At 38.2% G+C, this 25,076-nt stretch overlaps 1 protein-coding gene across 1 annotated transcript in view; it reads left to right on the forward strand.

The window, feature by feature from the left end:
* The first annotated feature begins 2,124 nt into the window (after positions 1-2,124).
* Positions 2,125-25,076, forward strand: part of ANKS1B (ankyrin repeat and sterile alpha motif domain containing 1B) — a 411,850-nt gene continuing 388,898 nt past the window's right edge. The window contains exon 1 of the mRNA XM_059846720.1: positions 2,125-2,304. Within this exon, the coding sequence (XP_059702703.1) occupies positions 2,171-2,304 (134 nt within the window). The 5' untranslated portion in view covers positions 2,125-2,170. The remainder of the gene's footprint in view (positions 2,305-25,076) is intronic.

Raw genomic sequence — 25,076 nt, forward strand, 5'->3', positions numbered from 1 at the left:
CTTTTTAGTTGGTTTTCAATTACAGTTTTCCACTGTGACTGCTGCGGCTAAGGACTTAAACTATAAATCCTAATTCATGTGATTACACATTTATATATTCAAACCACATTGAAACACTTGTGATCACAGAATCAGGCCTTAAAATTGCTATTTATATCAGACTCCTTCAATAAGAAAAGCTGTAGTTACAGAGGCCTTAATAATTTTATGCATGTGTTCAGTTCTGTGTCCTGCTGACAATATTGGAGGAGATATCATTTTACATCCTGAAAATGACAAACTATGTAAATTACATTTTCTAGCTAAAATATACTCTTTTGTTTCTGTGGATGACTTTATTGAAATGACAGCTGTCTATAAGGATTGTTTTTTTCCTTTCTAAGAGAAAATCAGACCCCACAATGAACCTTGTATCAATTTTTAAGATATTAAAATTGCTTAATTAGCTAACAGAAACACAAAAACATTGTAGAATTGTTACTGACAGGGACTAAAACAAATCATTTGTGAAATCAACAAGGATCTTTCCACTGCCTTAATGTACCATAGGTTTGGTGTAACAAACACTCTCCAAAAACACAACATTATAATCCTGCACAATGTTATTTTGCCACTGCTCCCATCGCGTCTTGTGAACACAAGAGGAGAGTGAGAACACATGGGAGAGCGCCACTGATCCCAGTGTGGGAAGGGTGAGGGATCATAACTTATTTGCCTATGGTCGTACCTGCCCCAATTACTAAACTCAAACAGGAACATGGGGCTATCATTTAGCTCTTGCACATGCACAGGACAAACGGAGCATTTGTCAAGGATGTGCCTATGAGTTGGCCAGCACTGAATATTTTCAGCGTGGCTTGAAAGAACCCAGAATCCACGAAGAATGATTAATTTTGGAGCCTGAAAAAGTCACACAATTTAAAAGGTCTCTGTAACAGAACCGGGAGCTCCAGAAGGGCTGACTGGATTTGATATCAAATATATACAGTTATATTATTATATTCAGTATATACTAAGTGTTTCTTATCCTTGGAAACACTGAGAAGCCGCGACCCTGGCGTGCGGCAGGTGCCGGCACTCCCGCCTGCTCGATTCGCTCCTGACCCCCTCGGGGCCCGGGTTTTCCTGTCTGTCTGCACCGCCTCGAGCAGCTGAGCCGGCGCTGGCCGTGCGGGGCCCCCGGCGCTGGCCGTGCGGGGCCCCCGGCGCTGGCCGTGCGGGGCCCCCGGCGCTGGCCGTGCGGGGCCCCCGGCGCTGGCCGGACGGGCAGAGTGCCGTTGGCACCCCCGCCCCGCACACTCGCGCTCTCTGTGCCGCGGGCCCCTCGCCCCGCCCGCACCTGCTGGCAATCGCCCCGCGGGCGGGTGCGTGTCCCTCAGCGCCCGCCGCGGGAGCCGCCCTCTGCTCCCTTCGCTCCCGCGGCTCCTCAGCCCCCCGGGCCCCCCCGGGCTCAGCGCGGGCAGCCGGCCCCGGCCCGGCGCTGCCTGAGGCCGCCCGGAGCCGCCGCGGGGGGCGCGGCCGGCGCACCTGGCGGGGCGCGGGGCGGGCGGCGCTGCCGCCACCGCAGTGGAGCGCGGGGCGGGCCGGGGCCGGGGCCGGGGAGCGGCGGCCGCGGAGCGCGGGGTCACCGGAGCGCCGGGGCGGGCGGAGGGGGCGCCGCGCCCGGGCAGCCGCTGGGAGCGCGCCAGCCGCGTCTCCTCAGCAACGGGCCTGGCACGGCAGGGCTGAGCCTCCGCCCTCCCTCCCTCCGCCCGCTCCTCCCCGCTTCCGTCCGTCCGTCCGTCCGTTCATCCATCTGTGAGGGTTGCTATCCCCGCTGGCCCGTCCGGCCATAGGGGCCGAGGCTGCCCGCGCCCCCCGCCCGATCCTCTCGGCCGAGGCCGTCTGTGCATGGGAGTGGGGGGAGGTTCTTTATTGGCCTCGTCCTCCCTCTCTCCCTCCCTCCCCCCTTCTTCCACACTCCACCCAGAAATGATCCAGTGAAACTAGGAGGAGGTGATTCTCCTCCTCCCTCCTGCTGCTGCTCCTGCTGGTCTGGAAGGGACTGCAGGAATCTCTGCTGTGCTCTGCTCTGAGGCAGGGTCTGGGGAGGGGAGACCGTTCTGTGGAGGGAGGGGGCCGCAGTGGCTCGGGGTGCAGCTCTCCCGTGGGGGCTGCTTGGTGCCCGACCATGGGCAAGGACCAGGAACTGCTGGAAGCCGCTCGCACTGGGAATGTGGCTCTGGTGGAGAAACTCCTCTCTGGGAGGAAAGGAGGGATCCTGGGCAGTGGATCTGGAGCTATTCCCTTATCCAGCTTATTGAGGTAGGGACATCGTTCCCCATCAAATGCTGGGGATATTAACCTGTTCTTCCCTATCATCATTATCATCGCCCCTCTCATCTTCATTTCCATTCCCGCATCCTTCATAGTAACAATAAATCGTTCACTCTCTCGCCAAGTACAAGCATGCCAGGGTTTAAAGTCACAGGCAGTCATTTTATTAATATAGTGGTACTGAATTTCCTGCCTTCAATGCGTCTGCAAGGTCCTTGTTCATTCTGGTACTAGCTGTGGTGCAGAACTTATGTTTTGACTGCTGGGCTAATACATACAATGTATTAATTACCCTTCCTTTGGTATTTCCATCTTCAAATTGTTACTTTAATCACAGATGGAAGTGTTTATCACAGGCAAGGCATTGCATCGTGGAATTCTGTGTAAAAAGACATAGCTTCACCCCATACCCTCATCCATAGCTTCGACCCTTGCTTGCAGAGGAAATTAGGCATGCCATCGGAATAAGCCTACAAAACAAAGAAAGGGAATCTTTTTTTGTGGGAGATCATCAAGGCAGAGGAGGGGTAAAACTTAGGAGCAGGTTAGGTAGGAGTAGCATTACTTTCAAGGTACCTGGATTTAGAGGAGTGAAACTGGGTTATTGGCCATGTTGGGTGATAGGGCTTAACTTCAGTCATTAGTTGTATCTCCTGCCATCTACAGCATAGCTTTGATCGTAAGTTTCATCATGCTCTTAAGTCACAGCATTGTCACAATCATTTATGGCATTTGACTGTATTCAGAGCAGAGAGGGTCTGCAGCACACAGTCCAGTGCTGGTGTTCAGCACTAAACTAGGCATGGCAAAAGAAGACAAAATGAACTGAAACACTGTTGACCTAGAAGTTCAATAAATTGGGGGGGGGGGGGGGGGTGTTTGTTCCTTAAAGAAAGAAAAGGCCTAGCACAATGGAAATTGATTAAATTAAAATGTATTTGTGCTTCTGTTGCCAGTGCCTTCTTGTCAAGATATTTATATTATTTCCAAGTTCCCTATCAGGGAAAATTTAATGTTAACTCTCCAAAATTATAATGTTTTATAAAAATCTCTTTTATAAAATCTTGCTATTTTAAAGCTAGGTTTAGTGCTGTAAACAACAACAGTTCAGGTATTCATAGTTTACCAAAGTTCTGTGGTGCCCCAGTTCAATTAGCTATTGCACCACTGTTGAATTACTAGCCCATTGACCAAAATCAAAACACACCATGTGATTGCTTTTTGTACTGTACTCAATAATGTGCTTAGGAAGAAGTGTGCCAGCTAGTCAGTTGAATTTGAAATATGATACCCACTTTTCTAAGTACAGAAGTAAGTTCACTTCAGTACAATGACTGGCCATTTCTAATCTAGTTCTAACACATGGATTGTGCAGTGGCTTTCTCCAGGGCTAGTGCCTGTGCTGTATTCTTGCACTGTTAATTTCATGTTGTGTATCGTGAGTTGTGTATATCCAGAGGGGGTGTATTTGCTTGTGCTTGCCTCCCTTTATTAAACAGCACTGTTGTATGTTGTGTACACAGAACACGTGAACCGTGTGTTTTGTATATACAGATGGGTCATCACAGTCCTTGTTTGTTACTCAGGACTGAAGAGTTTTAGGCTGTAAAGTCATCTGCCTTTTTTTTTTTTTTCCTGGAAGTGCACTTAGCTTGAAGAGAAGTGAAGCAGAGTAAAACATATACTGTTTAATTAATGGCATTTCTTACTAATGTCAACAAGAATGTCTATGGCTTTCTGTAAACACAGCTTCAAAAATCAAGAGTGAACTTTCAGCTGTATGCTGCATCCAGCTGTATGATGAAATATTTCTGATTTAGAAAGAATCCAGTAAGCATCATTAATGATGCCTAGATGTTCCCAATCTAACACACTATGGAACATAGGACTTTTTTGAGGGTTCAGCAGGAATGCTCAAAACAGAAACTAGTAGGCATTATAGTAAATGTTTTTCAAGAAAGAATTATATGTGACAGGTATTTTTACATAGCTCTATTTTTTTTTTTTTTTTTTTGGAAATGTTCCATGATCTAACTGATGCCATTAATTATGGATTAAGTCCAGAATGACATGCAAGACTAAAGTTGGATCTATCTTGGTACAGACAACATGGAAACAGTATGAGAGTCATATGAACATCCTGATCCTGTTTGGGAAATCAACACTTACAGAAAATAGCAAAGCTGTAGAAGAGCCATACTTGTACAGCATAAAAGTTTGAGGGGAATCCAAATATTTTTTAAAATAGAAAACCTGAAGAATTTTACTAGTAGAGCTATATTGGTATCTTTGCATACAGTTATTAGAATAAAAACTTCTGAAAGTTGTTTTAAAAAAAGCAACAGAGAAAAATATAGGGGCATAATTTTTTAAATTTTATTTCATTTTTAGGAGTAATTTTGACAGCAACTCCTGCTGTTTTGTTGATCATACCTATTGCTCAATTTCTAAAATGGTGCCCCAGGACTGCATGTATCCCACTGTGGTGAGAAATGTCCATGTTGCCCTTTCTTTCTCCTTTTGGCAGTGCTGTTTCTAGTGTTAGGTTGGAAAAGTCCAACTCTTTCAGCATGCATATAGACTAATACTGTGCCTGATGCATTGGTTTAGGTAGTAGGACTACGTTGTCCCTTTGGATTTCTTCCAAGTGCTGGAGACAGCTCAGTTTATGTGGCTGAACGCTCTGTGGGGATAGATGTGATTTTTTGGCTGAAATTGGCTTTACAGTAATTATGTGCCCTGTAAATGAAATTTAATATTCATAAATTGGAAAATACACATTGATTATTATCTGAACCAATGAACAAACTATCTGAGCTCTGATGTCCTATTTACATTTTTGTAACAGCTTTTTTTTCTTAACGATTAATGTGCTTTATGGTACTTGGGGGGAAAGTTGGGCAAACTTTTATGGGCATTCTATAGGATTTGTTGATGCTAATTGCAGACTAAATTATATAAATTTTAAAGGCCTGACTTCTAACTCCCAAGACATTAAATTATGACAACAGTTCAAGAAAACAGCTCTGTTCTGGAAGGCTATTTAAGCACACATATAAATGTATGAAGGAATTCCTGCAAGAATTTAAACATGTGCTTAGAGTATGTGCAAAGTACATAAAATTGATGTATGCTTAATTAAGACCTCATATGCACCCAGATATCTGTAATACTTACTACATAATACCTCACGGCCAGATTGGTTTATCTAAAACAATGACAACAAATCAGTGATGTTTGACTGTGTGGATTCTTTAACTCATTTCAGCTTAGGAGGAGCTTTGGAAGGCTGCTCTGGGTCAGTGTGTGCCCCCTGCCTCAATATCCATAGTTTGCTCTTTATTAGAAAGATTGTGGCTCAGTATAGTGAGGGTGAATTCCTCAGGTGCAAAGATCAGCATAAAGCATTGCAACATACTAAAGCAAGTAACCTAAACAAATGCCTGATGTAATTTAGTTGCTTTGACTTGGGTACTTACTGGTACTTTAGGTGCCCAGGTGTTTTCTGAATGGAATGATGGACTTTGACAAAGAACCAGGAACTGTGGAGATACATCTAAATTCCCAGTGTGATACACTAGGACATCTAAAGCTGTGTTACATGTTTAGCCTATGGTCTCTTACCCAAAACATCAGTGCAGGGCTGGAGTGTCTTCTTTTACTACGTTGAGACACCTCATAAAGCATTCAAAGTTTAGAAGGCTTAAGTCTAAATTTAATTTTAGTGTAGATTCCACTGCCTGGAATTGTCATAAATTAGTATAATAAATATGTTCATACTAAGAAAAAAAAAGATTTTGAAGTTTAGAATTAGGGATTTTTTTTCAGAATATAAGTAGAATTTTTGCATATTTTTATGTGATTTCACTGGCTCTTATATTATTCCAGTGTAAACACAAAAACTAGACAGTAAAATCCCACAGTCTCTCTAACAGAATGTATCATTTAATTTCTGTATCCCAAATTCTTTAATGCATATTAAAGGATTTAACACATAGGAAGAGTAAAGTGTTTCTAACAAACCTGGTATTTTTAATTTACTTAATTTTTATTATCTCTGTTTACATAGCAGGTTTTAATTGACCAGCAGTTTTTCATCATTGGTTAGAGACAGCCTTTGTTTCTTTCAAAGAGTTTTTAAGAAAAAGAACTTTGGGGGTTTTAATGTCTCAGAGACCTTACCTCATTTTGCCACATGTAGCCAAGCACATGCCCATTTGTTCTATGTTACTAGCAGGAATGGATAGTTTTTGATTTTATGTTATTTTTAGTCTTTTTAAACTGAACATGTTAAAAGAGCTTTGGATTTTTAACAGGACTGTGGGATTGAATATTAATTAATATGAACTGGCACAGAGTAGTAGGGAAGGTTGAATTGGCCCTTTTTTGCTCTTTGTTGGCTGCTGCCATTACACAGCATGAGAGGGTGGAGCAGCCTGCCTGGAGCTGGTTCTTTCCCCTTCCACACTTGGCACTGTGGCAGGGAATGGTTTCGTTCTTTGCTCAGCCTTACTTAGTGCAGCTACACCATGTGTAGGCCTGGCCCAAGTTATTTCTCCTCCAAAGTGTAAGAAACACGGCAAGCAGATTGTCAGTCTGGGAGTTGCAATCTGTTTCCTCATCTGTTTCTCAGAGCAGTGTCTTGCTTGCAGCAAAGCCACAGTTTAGCCTGATGGCCTCAGTGCGTGCTGAAAACCACACAGATCTTCTGTCCTTGTGCAGAGCCCTGTGATTCATTCAGCTTCCTTCACAAAAACAGATCACACTTGGTAGGCCTTGTAGAGCAGAAAGTGTTTAGAATGTTGAAAGACTTTATGAAGCTTTAGTTACAGTTTTAAAGTTTTTCATGTTATAATTTGAATAACAAATGGATCAACTTAACAAGAATAAGGGATCTATTTCTGTTTATCATTACAACTAGCATTGTTTAAAGTAAGGGGAACTTAGCAAGATAGTATTATGTGGGGCTTGCAGTTCCAGGGCTCATATAATTCCAAGGCTTTTATTTCAGACAACCAGCACAGATAATAAAATGGAAAGTATTTATTACATAGTTCAATGCGGCATCCAGTAACTCTATATTTATTTCTAATTTTAGTTATACTACTTTTAATTAATGGAGGGGTTTCTACCAATGTCCTGAGCAGAGACCAGCATTCCCAGATTTTCCAATTACCTTCTTAATCCTGTTAGAGAAGTTAATCTAATTCTTTTGAGGACATATTTAATCTTTCTTCTTTTTGCCTTTCAGTATGGAATGCAAACTAACAGTTAGTTTATGCTTTTTGGTATTACTGGTAGTTGATTGCTGCATTGACTCTACTTTCCCTTGCAGATGTGTGAGCTTATCTTAGCCTTTATTTTGTTATCTTCTACCCTTTTTAGATTTATTTTTATTCTTCTTTTTGCTAAATGCTTTCAATCAAAGTTCAGACAGCATTTTATCTATTGAACTCCTTAGATTTCTTCTCTAGTTTGAAATATTTACAATATGTAAAGGTAGCAATATAACAATATCTAGGACATCTGATAGATGGTTAAGGGCAAGGCAATTCACAAAGTCTATGTAATAAATCTTCCCAAGGTGTTCAGTATATCCCAGATTTACGCTCTCTAGTTAAACTCTATGGATAAACTTCTCACATCTTACTCCAGAAATAGTTTTCTGAGTATTGGTGAAGTGTACATTCTATTAATTTTCTTAAGTGTTAGACCAAATGCAAAAAATGACCAGCAAGAGCTGTAGATCTGGTGTAAAATCTAGAAAGGTAATTTTATCTGCCCATGGATAGGATCAAGATATGGTAACTGTACTGGGAGGACTGATGGAGTTTATGATGGAGCCAGGCAGACTGGTAAGGGAAGTTTGACAAACTTGAAGTGTCTGTAACTTAAAACAATACCTTTAGAATTCATGTGGAATTCTTAGCCACTAGATGGCTAGTGTCTAATTCCACAGAGGACCCTATAAAGTCATTGTGATCACCCCTCCTGTATATTTCCCCATTTATAATTTTAGAGGTTTGATAATTCAGTAGAATAAATGCTGCTTTGTAAATTTTTGACATTGACATGACACTACTGTTTTTAAGTAGTAATGTTGTAATAGAACTAAAAGGGGAAATAAGCGAAAGGGAATGAAGAATTATGTAATCTGAAAGGTCTGCTATCTTGTGATGGTTGGAAATGTTATGAAGACCAAATAGCGATGCTTTTAGGGCAGGTGTTTTCACAGTCACTGCAGTAGGGATCCAGGACATAGCCGTGTTTCCAAAACTCTATAGGTAGATTTTTTTATTTGCCTCAATTTCTGTTTGTATGAGTATTCCTGGATAAGCTGCTAGGGAGTGCTTGCAGCTCTAGGCCTTTTTTTTTTTTTTTTTTTTCTTTTTTTTTTCTTTTCTGTTTTCCTGACAAAGGCACTAGTTGAAGCATCCTATAAACTGCCTTAATTTATACAACTGGTATATAATCTGTTAGGGACAGTGTAATGTAGAGTGCAGTTACAGTGCCTTCTCTTCAGCAAGCTTAGTCTGCTCATCTGGGGAGGTGACAGATACAAGAGTTCTGCAGCTAAAATTCCCTTCTGCCATGGAATTTCTCTGCTGGCCATTTCCAGTTAGAATACACATCCTAATCCTATATTAATACTTCAAGGTAAAATATATTGACAGCTTTTAATGTTAACTGTGCAAGGCATGGTAAGTAGTGTTAATTTCTGCCAACTCACATGACATTTTCAAGCACGTGGACTCTTTTGGGAAGTAGGGAATACATTTTTTTTAAACTTTCTAGCCTTTATTGGAAGACCTTATTTATTTTTTAATTACTTTTTCCTGGTGGCAGTATTTTCAGTATGATCACTTTGCATTAAGAAGTGATACAACAACTGTTCTGCCCCTCACTTAATATCTATGAATTTCTAATAATGTACAGGTATCTACTGTGAGAAAGGTTCTGTGAGATATAACTCCACAAGGTTGTACTTTTAATATAATCATTTCTCACTGTTTCCTATTTTTTGGACATACATTTTCTAAAGCAAGAAAAAATGTTCAAAATGACATCTTGAGTGCAATTCAGTTCCTCTTTAAAACAGCCAGTGGCAGCTATGTTTTTGTAGGTGCTGATGTCAGTGCTAGGTCTCTAAGTTCCTATTACAGACAATGGAGATCTAGTCAGTTAGGGGGCATAGAGAGTGACTGAGCTCACCCCAAAGTGGATATTGAATGATTTTATTTCAAGGTGAAACATATGCCTTATCTAAATATTTTTGTAGGTAAACATTGAAGAACAGGAAAACAATCGTAATTGAAAGTATAGGTAGAATATATTAAAAATGACTGCTTATATAGGTAGGTTGAAGCTAAATTTGGGTGGAATTTCTTTGCTTCTGTGTTGTATTGCTGGTTTGTGTTAATTCAGAAGCAGTAGACAGTAGGTACTGATCGATAATCAGTAGATTAGCTGGCCAAGGGACAGAATTCTGGATGGTTGAAGTTAGACATGAAAATTTCTTCAAATGCATGATTTTGTATCACATGAGGTTTATTGAAAATGGTCCAAGTGTACAAGAAACAAATTAGAAAACAGGAGCTGGAGTTGAAGCTTAGGAAGATAGGAAAGGCAAAAGTAAATACAAATTGACATCAAAAGAAAATATGGACTCAGTGCTTGGTGGGACAGAAGACCCAGTGACAAAGCTCATGGACAAGGCAATGACTCATCTTTTCTGCTTTGGTTGGTCAGCTATAAAGTTTGACTTGCCAGCTTTTGAAACAGTCCCCACAGCAGAGGAAGATCAGGGGAACATTTACATTTGAGGAACCCATATTACTGTGAGGCCACTGTTAGTTTTTGGAGGGTTGTGTCAAACATGGGAAGTTTCTCATGACTGAAAAAGACAAATGTCAAGTGTGGGGGATAGAATGAAGAAAATAGAGATAGTGCAGAGGGCAATCTCACCCTTGAGGAGTTGCAGCTGTACTAATCACCAAAGATTAGGAGCCGGCCTGCCCTTAATAGGCCACAGCTGTGTCCAGTGAGGATGGGTGCTATAAAAGAGTGGCTAGGCTGGTTGAGAAGAGATCTGCAGTTTGTTGGCTGTGCTGTGTGGAAGAAGGAGTCGGTGCTGTGAGGAGCTGTCTATGAGTGATCACTGAGAAGATATGGAACTTTTGCAATAAGATAACAACAGTCATGCCCGTTGGGAAGAGCGAAAGGAAGGTTCTGGGGTCGCCTGGCTCATCAGTCTATCCTAAGTCCTAGAGAAGGTTCCAGATCATATCCTCCTGCATGTAATTTCTGATCTCATGAAGGATATGAACACAGCTGATAATAGCCAGTGTGGATTTACTAAGCTTATGATGAACTATGGACTGAATAAGAGGATGATAAGATGGGTTGAAACTTGGCTGGACCGTGAGAGGGTGTGATCAACAGTATAAAATCCAGCTGCTGGGATCTACTAGAGGCTTTCCTCAGGATTCAAGGGCCAGTATTGATTGCAACATTTTGCATATAGCAGGTTTGTAGGTGACACCAAACTGTGGCAAAAACATTCATATGAAGAATAGCTGTAAGGAGGGACCTGGACAGGCTGGAGAAATGGGCTCATTGGAGCTTCATGAAATTCAGGCAAAAACGTTGTGTAGTCCTTCAGCTGGGGGTGAATAGCCTCTTATGCCACCACAGGTTCTTTTGCTGGAGTTGGACAGTTTTTTGTGTTGTACATCTTTTTCTGACATGTTAGTCATTCCAAACCCACAAATATCACACTTAGTCTTTGAATTCACACATTAGTAACTTCTTTCTCCTGTAGGAATGGTGTAATTGGTATGTGGATTTTCTCTTAATCCTTCATCGCCTGGACAAGTGCTGAAATGGGTTAAGTTGTTAAATATTCACACTGTCACAGTATAAGAAGTGTCCAAGAGATAGATGCCTTTTAGAGAAAATAAGAAAAAAGAAGAGTTTTATAAATCAGAATTGGGACTATCTTGGACTATTTTCTGCATATTGCTTGAATTTTGCTTGTATGTTGCTTGAATTTTAAACTTTCATGATAAAACTTTCTAGTGTCATTTTTACTGGTATTCTGAAAATTAACTCCTGAGTATAATGTCTTCCATGTTTACTTACTGACTTGTTGGGGTCATTGTCTTCTATTTTTAGATGTCACTCCATATGAATAGTGAATCTCTAGGTTTTTTGGTTTTTTTTTTTGCAAATTAACATCCCCACCCAGCATATTCTTATTAGCAGTTTGACCCCAGAATCTCAATTAAGTCATTGGTAAGGTTTCTTAAAAACATAATTTGCACTTATTTTTAGCTTTCAGCTTTCTCAAGTAATTATTTATGCACTTTCATGTCCTTCTTGTCATCTGGATAGTTAATTTGTCAAAATATGCTCATAAGTGATTTGCAATCACTCTGCTTCCTGTTTTGTGCACATTTATTGCAGAGCAGTATCTTGCATAACCAAGTGGTAGATCTGCCAGGGATATTCTCACATAATGTGCACAAGTAATGCTTCAGAGAACCAAATAAATCATTTGTGGAAATAAAGCATACGCCATGTAGTACATGTACATGTTGCAGATCTGTTGTTTGCCTGTCACAACAGTTAAATCTATCCCCTATGTTCCTACTTTCATGTAGACTATGCAAGTCTTGATTTCAGAGAGAGAGGAATCTTGTCATAAGCAGAAAATGAAGGTACGGAATAAACATATGGCCTGGGTGAGGAGATGGGGGTAGAAGACAGGAGGAGACATGAATCAATGTGTTTGGGGTGGTTTGGCAAGCAGGCTGTATGTTAAACTCTGAAAAGAAGTTATTAGTAAAGGAAATGGGTAGAAGAATTGAGATTAGGAATAAGAACTGAGATTGACTGTGGCAGTTAGCAGCACTGAGGGCAGTGAGAGAAGTGTAGAAGATGAGCTATGAGGAACAGGGCAGAATAAAAAAAAAATTCATTCAACAGAATTGAAAAAAAATGTGTATGTACTGAAATATAGTTTTCATTTAAAGCCTGACATTTTCATATTACCTTGCTATATTTGTGAAAAGCATTTGCAAACTGTCTCATTTTCTTTTAGTGCTAAAATAAATTCCTGTAATAGTGGTTAATAAAGGGCCACCAGTCATGACATTAGTTTCAGTGGAAGAAGTGGTTATGATAAATCATCTAGTAAAGTTTTGCAAGATGACACTGCAGGGTGAAATTTCAGGAGTTTTAGTTTGCTTCTTTTATGAATGATAAAATTAAGGTTGCTAGTGAAGTTTTTAGGTGTCCCACTGAATGCAGGCATTACATGGTTTTTTTTAATGACACAATCTGTAGTCTTTTCCTCACTTTCCTTACCTGTGGCCCAGGATAGACAGTACTCATTAAATAAGCAGTTATTCAGCATTTTTAACTTACTACTCAGTGTTTAGCTCTGAGCTGCATTTTCTGCACAAAATTCAAACTCTACTCTAGAAAAAGAATGATTATTTTTTCTCCTGGGTGCTTTTTTTGGTGGTGTTTGTCACTATGGTATCTGACTGCTTCATGGCATTAATGAGTTTACTGTCCCTGTACTTCAGTGACTGGGTAGGGTTTTAATAGCTGCACTTAAAAATGCTGATTGAAGCACTCTTAGATTATGGTGAGAAGTATGTGTTGAATTGGTGTTTCCATCTGGTGACTTCAAAGAGCTCATTTTTCACAGGATTAATATAGTTAGTATAAAATTAGAGGAGTGGCTCTTCATGGTCAGAATGAATGTCTGTCTAGCAGAGTACTCTTCTCCAGTTTTGACTGTGAGTCAAGAGCCTGTTCTTAGAAGAATATAGTGGCAAAGCAAACACATAGTATGTAACAGTTTCTCCAGTGTACTCTCACAGCTTTTAGCAATTTACAGCAGCTTTCTACAACAGATGTATTGTCTTTGTATTAAATAGCTCCAATGGATTTTTTCTTCCATGCATTTGTTCAATTGGTCTTTGAAGCAATGCAAATTTTTAGCATTCATGACATCTCACAGCAAGGGTTTCACATCTTAATGAAGTATTATGTGAAGAACATTCTCTGTAAATTAAGTAGCATTTTATATGTTCAAATGTATAAAGATCTGTTCAGACATTGAGAGGTTTGTTTTTGGAGATCACATGTGGATAGAATGCAGTTCTGTGGTGCAGCATTAAGCTGCTATTCCTGTTCTTACCTTGTTTAATTGATTTAATAAATACCAATGCACCTTTTAATACCTTTGATTTTCAAAAAGAAAAGAATTTTTATTCAGTCATCCCCATTCTAGGGGATAGGCCTTCAACTGTTCCAAGATCATTCACTGACCAATAAAAAGAATAATAAAAGGACAATAAAAGGAAATCATGTGATTAAGACTATTATTAAAACTTGTGTTAGTAGGATAACACCTATTAACCAGAATTTAAATCCTTGCCTTGTCAATCTGAACAATTTTTAATACACTCTTTCTGTATATAGTTATGTATTTATTTCCACAGAAATATATATATTTTTTTTCAGAGGAGAAATATATTTCTTTGGAGATTGTAAGTATGGACTACCCATATTGTGGTGAGCAAAACACAAAGAAATTTGAGATACCTCTAATAACTTAACAAAAATTACAACTCCTAATATGTATCTAATATGTTTGAGACATTATGTAGAATTTAAGATGCTGGAGGATGGTTTTTTCCTTTTTATTTTTTTTTTTCCTTTTCAGTGACTAGTGATACTCATTGGAACAAGATTCCCATTATATCACCTGAAACAGCAAAAGTGAGGCAAGAAAAATCAAACTTTAATTGTTGAAAGTAAAGTGTGAAGATTAAATGAATGAGCTGTGTGTAGGGGAAAGATGTTATTTTTCTCTCTTCTCTTGTAGGAAACAGATTTTGAGGAAACAGCAAGGTCATTCCCCAGTGATGGAATGTTTCCTCTTATGCCCTAGAAGAACAGTTTGAGGCATAAATGGGATGTGTGTCATTTTCTCACTTAAACTGTGGACCAGAACTAATGAGTTACTTCAGAAGAGAAGCTGTTCCTGGTCTGTGGTACTTACTGTGCTGCTACTGCTTGACCAAAAAGAGAGAGGAGCTTCAGCACTGAGCATCCATGTCTCTGTCATTCAAGCAAGAAAGAGTTACACAGGCATAAATGGCATAAAAGCAGTAAAAGCAGCAGAAATCTTGTCATGCATCTCCAGTGCCTGAATAGTTTTTGCTATGACATGAACTGTTGCGATGTTTGCTCTCCTTCTTTTGCTTTAAAGCTCAACTGGTTGTAACAGGACACAGACGGAGTTTTGAGAAAAGCAAGTGAGGTTGTTTAGAAGTGCCTGCTTTTTAAAATGCCAAGGGAGCATCCTGCTTGTTAGGCTGCCTATTTCAGTAGATAACCTCTGGGGAATAAATCAGCTAATTATGGTGGTGGTAAGAGATGAAGAGATTTCTTTCCCTTCCCTCAGTAACTAAATATTGTTTTTATAGGATTTTTCTGATCACCATCATCTCTTCTTTTCCCACTATAATTGTGATGCCCAGCTTGAAGGGGGGGAGAAATTTAGGATGTGAAGAATCCTGAGGTTGCTTATGCCAGCCTTGAAAAAGAGAACCTTGCTGCAGGTATTCAACTCAAGGCCAGGGAATCCATATGACAAAAAACAAACAAACAAACAAAAAATAAAAAAAAAAAAACCAAGATGCTCTAGGTTCATGACTTTGAGTGCAGAAGGCACTAGACTGGAAATGGCATGGAAAAATTGAACATAAAGCAGAATTCATCGAGTTTGAAAGAACTGACACAGCACTGATCAAAAATATAAGATCAGGGGTACAGGACTGATTTACAAAGTAGGGCATGATAATTTCCTGGACAAAATGGTAGAGGTCCATTTTCAGAACCTTCCTCAAAGACTGATGAAAACTTTTGAAGTGGCAAATGAATTTATTTAGAGAGTGAAAAGAAAATACATGCAGGTGGTTGGATGTTGTCTGGTCTTTGCCCAAGAGACCCATAGCACATGTGGATGAATTTTCCTAGCTACTCGCGAAAATGCTAAAACCGAACCCACTATCTCTGAAAAATGGCAGAAGGAAGGAACTCAGTCCTTTTGTGGTATTTCTGGTAAAATATGTTCTTGGGTTTAAAAAAGCTCAGTCAAGAGAGAGAAAGCAGGCCTCAGGATTGTTTTTTAAAGGATAGAGCCAGAATGTCTAGACTTCTTTCTTTTAAAGTTTACTATTTTGGCTAATCTTCATAGTAGCTAATTATTCAAATCTCTTTTGAAAATATGACTTTGTTAAATTACACAAGTTGTCAACATTTCTGAGTGTCACAATTCCTAAAGAAGAATCAAGAGCAATTATTGAAGGTCAGCTCATAATATGCATCTCTCTAGATAAGTTTCATTTGACTTGTGAGGTGCTGTATCACCAGCAACTGTCATGCAGCATGCATTATTGTAGTCTTCTGGGATTCTTGGCAAAGTCCAGAATACAGCTGAGATTTTTTTCCCATGAAAATGAGCCTTTTGGTAAAACTGACAATTCATTATATTCCTGAAAAGTTGGGTCTTTGGGGATTTTCTTTCTCTCCTCCATAGAAAGCAATATATATATATATATCAGATTCATTTCACAGTATTGTACTACCAAACTTACTGGGCATCAGATGAAGCTCGGGTAAAGCATGCAAAACTCAGCAAAGGATGGCTTTCTTTTCACTGTAACCATAAGGCAGATGCTGCCTTTCAAAGCAGTTGACTTGATGCTCAAGCAGGGAGTTGTCAGGAACTATTTCAAATTTTCCAGAGCAGCAAGGGAGGCTGTCCTGACTGTGATAGCACTGCTCAGGGCATACTTCTGCATTTTAGTCACATGGCCTAACGTTCAAATCATCACAGGCAAATGCAATATAATTTTGATGACAAATCTCTTTCCCTTTTCAACTCCATTAGGGTACATTATTACACATCTAAGCATACAGAACTTGACAATAATAGTAATGATTAAAATAGTAGGTTTTCATTTGAACCGTTTTTGATTCATACATGAAGAATTACTTACTTACTTTCTAAAGATGTTTTAAGTTTAGTTTTCATGGTCATCATGCAAAGACTTGGGACTAAGATTAGAGATTTGTGACCCACCTTAAAAATTGTCAGAAAAGGAAAAAGTAGCCTGACTTTAGTTTCTCATTTGAAGTGTAATATGTCTCTTAATTTGGTATTGTGCTGCTGTGCAGAAGTTGGCTGTATGTACCAGTACCTGACTTTTTTTCCATCATTTTCAAATGGTTCTTTTTTGAGCAAGCTTTCGGGCCAGTAGGCATATATAGCAATTACAGTATTACAGAGAAGTTTGCCTTGTATCCCTTCAAATGGATTCTCAAGCTAAAGCTGGGATGATTTATCTTTAACATAAGAGTTGAAGCCTTGCACACCTAAACATTAGTTCACATTCCAAATGAAGAAAATGCCTTTTGGCTAACAGCAATGCATTCTGTAACTATACACTGACTGCATTAATGATATTGTGTAGCTGAGTGTTACTGTGCTAAATATTACACGTCTCCAATTCTGTTAGTGCTTTGATCATTAGATTCTCTTTTCCAATTGAAACGCTACCAAGTTGTGTTTATGTGTTTCACTGTTAATCAATAGTGAGCTAGCCTATCAATTTCTCAATAGGTTAGTATTTTCCACTGCAGCTTAAAAACTTAAATGTAAATAATTGCTCACTTTATCTTCACACATCTTTTTTTTTTTTTTTTCCTGTTGCGGGATGTTACTTCAATGCTAATGAGACAGGGCTGGGTATCACCATCCTCCAGAAAATAATGCAAGTGGGAGAAAACATACTGAAGACATTTTGCAAATAAATTTGAGTTATGTCTTGCCTAAATAGGAAACCTTGGAAAATCTTGAAATGAGCTCAGTCACAGTTAGGTAGTTATGTGTCTGTTTTATAGATCTATGCTTCAGTGAAGAGAGCCAAGTTCCTTTGCTTAGAGGCATGCATCAATGGTATGATGATGTCGAAGGTGCATGTCCTCTTCCCTCCCAATCAATATCTTTTTTTTCCAGAAAATAGAGGTGTTTGTATGTCTGTAGTTGTGCATGAATGTTTCACATAGCTCTGAAGAGCTGCTGGTATTAAAATTAAAGTGGATAATTTTTTAAAATAATTTTTTCAAAAACCAGCTTCAATTAAAAAAAAACCCCAGCTTTTCTTGTTGAATTGTTTTTATACTTGTTGTGGTCTAAGTTTCTGACCACAGAAACAGCATAGAGTGTAACAGAGCCCAAAACAGTAGTTAAGCTGATAACCCTGTAATTCACCTCTGATGTGGAGACTCAGGTTCAAGTCTCTAGTCTTATCCCAAGAGAGTTCTGTAATAACTGGTTTATCCGGCATGTACTTTTCCCTAGACCAAAGATTATACAGAGTTACATAAAAATATTGAAAGAGATTAAAGATTTTAAATCCAAAACATACAAGCAGTGTTGGACATGACACTTGCTTGGGAAACAGAATGATGGTATAGGGTTACTTTAAGTTTAATCTCCCCATCATAATCCAGCAGCCTTGAGTTTTGCATTCTGTTATTTTCTGTTTAAAAAACTTAAAAGTCAACATGAAAAACCCCCACTTCAGAATGATTCTTAGTTTAAGTTTCACATAGGAAAGTGGAATTACCAGAGACTCAAAATTTGGAAGTCAAATATTTAAGTGAATTCTAAAGGCAATTTGTTGCAAAGTAAGGGAGTGTTCTGTTTGTACTATATTGAAACCTTTCTGAACCACACCTTTCAATTCAATTGTTTTTGTGTGACAACCTTTTGAATGAGTAAGAAATGTGTTAGAGTGCTGTGATGGTAGTTTCAGAAGTGTTAGCACTGTTTGAAGTGGACCTGCAGTTTTCTCTGTGGACTTCGAAGTACAGGACTCGGAACTTCTCAGAGTATTCTGACTATAATTTTATAGACTTAGCAGAACTGTGCATTTATGAATGTATTGGTTGTAGCTTTCATTTATTTAGGCACTGAGCAAGATTTAAAACTGATCCTTTCTCAGATGAATATCATCAATCCATTCATGTCTGTGGTGAAGTTTTATATTTGTGCAATAATTTTCATCTGGTGAAGTAATTACTATTCATGTATGACTTCTGGCTGAACTGGTTGAAGAAAAATATGTTCATTAAAATATTACATTACTGAAATATATAAATTTGGAGCATAGAGGTCTTTCTTTAATATCTCCATTTTTTTCCTTCCCCTTTCCTCTGATCCCTCTCTCTTGGTTTCTCTGCTCACCTGTTCCCCCTGCCTGTTTCCTCCTTCTCTGCCTGTCTCTCCCCCATCACTCTATCTCCATTAATCTACCTTTCCATTCATCCCTTTCTCACCACATCTCTGCCCCTGCTTCTGCCCCACCACCATCTCTCTCTTCTCTCTCTCCAGTTTAAGCCATAAAGAGAATCACCTGAGGCAAAATAATACAAGAACACAAATCAGGAAGCATTGCCTGTTGAGCTAAAAATAGTAAGATGGAAGGATACAGTGACAAAGTGGTCTGAAGAGAGGGAAACTGATGGTTTGTTTAGGAAAAAAGTTGGTGTTCCTGAGGATGAGCCAATGGCAAGTATGATTAGACTAAAACAGGACAAGTCACCCATAATCCCATCCAACATTAAAAAGGAAAAGTGTGAAATAGAAAGACATGTTTTATTTAGAATATGGACATCTGCTTGGGTTGTGTACTCTTTTCTATGAACTGAGACTTAGCATAATAGTGACAGCAAGTATCCTAAAGAATTTTTGGATGGTTTGACTGATTATACGTAAGTACATTAAAAAATAAAAGCCTATGCAGAAATAACAGATAAGAACATAAACTACTTCAGAAAAGAGAGCTGAAGATGAGGATGTCTCATATGTTTTCAGAAATAATTTAAATGACAGTGAAAAAAGAAAAAGGTGTTACTAGGGATTTCTGGCAGTAAAGAGAGAAGTTTTAGATCACACCCTTTTGACTGGTTTGGTGATATTGCTAGATTGTGGTGGATGGGCCTTTTTTATAATGTATTGTAAACAAAAGAACTTCACACATAAGTGCTTCAGATTTACAATGGGGCTGCTTTGGAATAAGATAATTAAAGTAATGAAAAAGCAGAGTGAGGAAAAGTACAGTGACTGGCTGATTTACTGGTTTATAAAAAGCCTGGAGACATGATTTTGTTAGTTAAAACACAAGCATGAATAAACATACTTATTTAGAAGAGATATAAAGAGAAGGTACAGAAGAGAAGTCCTTCTCAGGATGCAATTGTCTTGAGAAAGAGGTAGATCAGCTAATGAGTGTAAAAGCTGTCTTGCAGAGAGCAAGGTCATATTCTGCACTCCCCTTCAACATTCTCTTTCCTTCCTGAAGATCTTATGTCTAGGCAACGGGTCATAGAAAGTGGGGAAAGTAAATTTAGGATCTCTTACATGCTGAAGTACTGGAAAGCATGGTAAGGTAACATGCACCGATGTTATCTGTAAATGACATTATCTGTGCCAGGATCAACAGAGCCATCTAATAATCTATATATGGTTCTCTTTAGATTTACATCTGTGGAGCAATGATACCCAGCCTAGATCTACAAAGAGCAAGCTTGGGTTTAGTGGGACTTCTTAGCTGAGATTCAGTGTCATGCAAATGAGGCTATAATTCTTTCAGACATCAGCTAGTTTTAGGAGCATTATAAATGCATACAGTTGGTTAAGAAGTGCTATTAAGTCCAAACTGGCTTTTGCAGGCAGTCCTATATCTGTGTACCCACATTTGTCTGCAGATAGTCTGCCCATGAACTGTGGCATGTTGGTGGCATATTGTGTGTATCACTGAATGTTGTACATTACCACATGGTGTTCTTCAGATAAAACTCACTCCACTTTAATCGTATGAGAGGGATGGTACTCTCTTAGTTGTTATTCAGTATTTTATTTTCTCATTGTAGCTGTTAGCTTATGCCTTTGACACACAGCTTGTAGGTGTTTCTATAAAGAGAATTCTTTCCCTCACTTATTTCACAGCAGAGTTTTGCAAGTATAATGCATTTATTTTCAAAAACAACCCTGTTTGATGACAGGGTATTATTACTCCACTTTACAAATGGATATGTGAAGCCCTGAGACACTAGGGTCAACGTTCTTGGGTAATTTTAGATGCCTGATTCAAAACACCTAAAACCTGCTTTCTGATTTTGAAGAATATTTGTCATCACAAACCATTTAAAAGTGCAAAGCACAATTTCCTCTGACTAGCAGAGGAATTGCATATAGTGCTTGTGCAGTTAAAACTGAGAATATGAAGTGGGTAATCTGAAAGTTACATGCTTGACCATCATTATTTTAAAGTTAGATTTAAGAGACTTTCCTACTGCCAGAAAACCTCTGTGGTACAAAAAGTCTGCGTCTCTAGGTCAATATTGCACTGCCCTGCACACAAATGTATTCATTTTTTCCATGCAGTACTCTAGTCCATTCAGAATATATTTCTCTTTCTGTTTAACTTCACACTTAGCAGGCTCTGTTGTACAGATTCATGAACTACCTTTAGAGTAGTTACATAGACAGGCTGAGGCAGGTTTAATAAGAAAAAAAAATGCATGCATAACTTATTTGTGCCATTTCTTGTCTTTTCAGTGGGATTTCTTATATTATTTTTACATAATGATATATATGTAATTTCCTTTTTCTTTTCTTTAGTAAAAAACCGCCATGATAAACTAGCAATTCCGTCATGTTTGTGGTATCAACACTCAGATGCATTAGGCCTCTTCAATTTTTGCATCATAATTGACCAGCTGCATGATGGCAACTCATGGGGCTAAGACTCTGAGTATTCATGGCCAAAGAAGTCATCTTTTGGCCTTGTAAAGCTTGTAGGCCACTAACTACCTGAACCTGCTGCAGGTCAATGAGAAATGGCACTTCAGGATGTGCTGCACAGAACTCTGTGTGCTTGACTAGGATGCTTGGCACAGGCAGCCAGTGGTCATGGGCATTATTATTTTATTGAAAGTGTTGCTGACATTTGCCCAGTTAGTGTGGAATTCACTTTAGGAAAACATGTTCTGGAAGAGTGTTTTACAAGTGTTAGACACTTGTCACTTGATGAATGTTCAGCTCTTCTAGTCTGTCCTACTGTTTTCTTAGCTTTAGACTTTATTCTAAATATCCTGTGTTTCTTTGTGTCCTTTCACAGCTCTTCATTTTACCCTTGGGAGGCTAATCCTGCCAGTGTTTGCCTCATCATTTAAATTATTTCAACAGCCCCTCTCCAAATTTCATATCTTGCCTGCATGAATTGGGTCTTCTTTTCTGTCTTATTTAATTTTATTTTCATTTCCTGTGAATTTCCCTTAATATGCTAATTCAGATTTCCTTCCCTCACCCCCTATTTTCTTCTACTCGAGCTCCTTTCTTAGAAGTCTGACATGTGATGTTGCAACTTAAACAAAGCAGTTTAATCATAAGCAAAGTAAAATGTGCTTTCTCACTGGGGAGTGGAGGCAGTGCATAATAGGCCGTGTTGCTAGAGCACTTGCTAAATTCACCATCCATAAAGAAGAAAAGTTAGTCAGTGTAAGAAGATATCTGAGTCTGCATTTTACTGATGGGCAGTGGCTTTTTAGCATGTACAGAAGACTGTGATTTATTTAATTCTGCATGGTAGAATGAACAGAGTCTTAGAGTGCACTAGTGTGTAAATAGTGCACTCAGGGAACTTCTTGTTTATAAAAGAAAATCTGACTGTTCTAGTAGAATGAAGGGAATGTTGCAATCAAGCAGTTTGGAAATAGTTTTAGAAATCTTAAGATTAAAGTGACTTCTCAAAAAAATCATGCATGAATATGCTTGAAAAGTTGGAATCAAAAAGTTTTTGGTTGAAAAGGGGGAAAAGGCATTTATTTTTATGTATGTATATATAAATATATCTAAAAGGAAGCAATAAGCCCTTCAGTAAGTGAAGTTAATTTTATTGGTTTGATTAGTTACTCTGCAGAGTGAATGGGAGAATTCCTCTGTGCCATGAAAAGTGCTGTTTTGCTCACATCCAGCATATATATGCATGATGCAGGTATTGCACTGCAACTTGTGCATTGGTAACATGTTCCAAGGAGAGAAACAGTTTCAGAGTGTCAGTACATTCAACACTTTTATAAATCCATCTTAACCATGAAAGATACATTCTCAAAGTATTTGACTGATGAGCAATGGGAGAAGACCTTTTAAAAAAATGCAAATTTTAGAATTCGTGCTACATAACTAATGAAAAAAAATGTATATATATGTTGGATGTTTTATTTTATGAAGATTAGTAGCTTGAAAGTTTTTGCCATATCTGAAAATTCTTCTTTAAAGAAAACTGTGAAGAACTGAAGTCATCCCTTGGTATGATGTATAGCTTTCAGAAAAGAAAAAATGACTATAAATATTGCTTTCTCTAACTCTAATATGGTATTTTGCTGTCATTTAACTTGGAATATGAAGGAAAAAATAATTCATTATCTAGAACCTGAGCAGAAAACATTAATAATTAATGGATAATTAATGATAATTTATGTAAAACTAGGTCCCATGTTAAAAGGTAATTATAAAATTGGATAATGAAAGGAATGCAGAATATGCAACATTTTTTAAAATATATATTCAGAATGAAGTAAATAAAATGATACTGTGATTCTTAAAACCTTAATGTTGAAAAAAACCAAACATTGCATTAGCTTGAACATGAATGTTGTCATGGAATTAAGTGTTACTAGATAAGAGACTTTAAACATAGGGACTATAAATGATACTTTATTCTACCAAATTTTAATGTTAGTAGCCAGAGGGTTATTCTAACATTAAAACAAAGAGGAAGATGCATTTAAATGTGGCTGACTCCCAAGCTGATCTCAACAAAGTCTGGTCTGAGAGTTCCCATATTCCGCTAAACTGTTTGTTTCCTTTGACATTTTCTCTAAGTGGCAATTTATTTTGACACTGAATGAAGTTTGATTCTGCAGAGTATTTTTGTTTTGGAGGAAGAAACTAAAATTGCATTAGTCAAATTGGCAGATACTGAAAAACTAGAAACTATTGCAAAATACTTTATAATAAACAAGATTAGACTGTAGTAAAACTTTGATAATCTGCAGGAATGGGTTAAACATGAATAGTTTAATAAGCCAAGAATGTTTTTAAGAAGAAAATTAAATTTTAAAGACAAATTATATAAAGGATACTGAGTATGAAGAAATTGGTATCAGATTCTTTATGCATATACTTCTTATACTATCAAAAGAAGTAAGAGATCTCAAGAAAGCTCTGGGAACCTAAATTCTCTAGCAACATACTGTAAGAATACTCCTAGTCCCAGTTTACAATACAAAGCCACAGAATTGGCAAGCAACACTAATAGAAAAGTTCCCAACAGCTTATCTCAAGTTTTACTCAAGATGACAAAAGTGTGTACCAAAATTGTAATTTTCTCACATCTCTTAGTACGGGCTAGTGGTTCATATTTATTTGGAGTTCCTCAGAGGTCTGCATTTTTGTATTCAGTTCAATTCAACTTTCAGTAGGTGCATCTTGGTATTTTTGTTCCTCTTCTTTGATATCTGTAACAAAAATAGTGTATTTTATTCAGTTGGTGGCTGGGTCACATCCTGGTGCCTGATTAATTTTTTTTTAAACACCCAGGGGAGTTCTAATCTGTCAATACCTGCAGGTAGTTAAAGCAAAATTTGTTACCTGAACATGTAGCTAATCTAGCACTATAGACCAGGATCTATTCTTGGCATCTCAAATAATGATAATATTTTTTACTTAAATGATGTATTAAGACAGTAAATTGTGGTGAATTTTCAATAACTTTAAAAAGAATTTTATGTTAAAGGAGATCCTCAGATTGGTGAAAATTTTCTCATGGCAGAAGATTGCTGGTCTAATGTGTGCTGCTTTCTCTTGATAAAATTATACCTTGTGTACAGGTTTGCCATTTCATTTTCAGAAGTTTTATCAAACCTAGTGATAATCTGGCTTTCACTGTTGTGAAAATTAGTGATTATTTGCAGCACCCAGCGTGTTTATTATAAGTTAAACTTTATATCTAGGTGCCCATGTTTTGAAATAGGTCTTTATGTTTTATACTGGATCTATGAGAACCATCCTATTAGTCCTTCCATATTGAAGATGCAGTTTGCAGTGAGTCTAAAAAAGCACCTTCAGGTGGTGATCCTTGAGGCTGTACCTGAGAAGTAAAATTCTTCTACAATCTTCAAGAGACGTTTCCCTTTTAGTACATTACCAAGGACATTGAAGTCAACAGGAACCTGAGCACATCTTCAGGGTATTGCATTGCTATTCTGAGAGGAGTATGATATTTAAACAGTTGGAATGAGTGCATCATGCATTAGTTTTGTTTTACATTATCCCATGGCAGGTGTATGAAACTATTTCCTATTCAGATGTTTATGAATAGTGAAGTGCATGATTGAAAATTCCCGGAAAGCATAATAGACAGTGTATTAGAAATGACAAGAAGCAGCGTCAGTGAAACATCATACAGTTGATTTATAACAGATTAACCAAATACATTAAGGCTTAATTTAAATGAATCTAGCCTTACCCATCACCCCAAAATCTTCTATACTTCAGATTCTCCTTCTAAAGTGGGACCGTTGAGGTCAAAGTAAATCCAAGC

The sequence above is a fragment of the Haemorhous mexicanus genome, chromosome 5, assembly GCF_027477595.1.
Source record: "Haemorhous mexicanus isolate bHaeMex1 chromosome 5, bHaeMex1.pri, whole genome shotgun sequence".
Classification (NCBI taxonomy): domain Eukaryota; kingdom Metazoa; phylum Chordata; class Aves; order Passeriformes; family Fringillidae; genus Haemorhous; species Haemorhous mexicanus.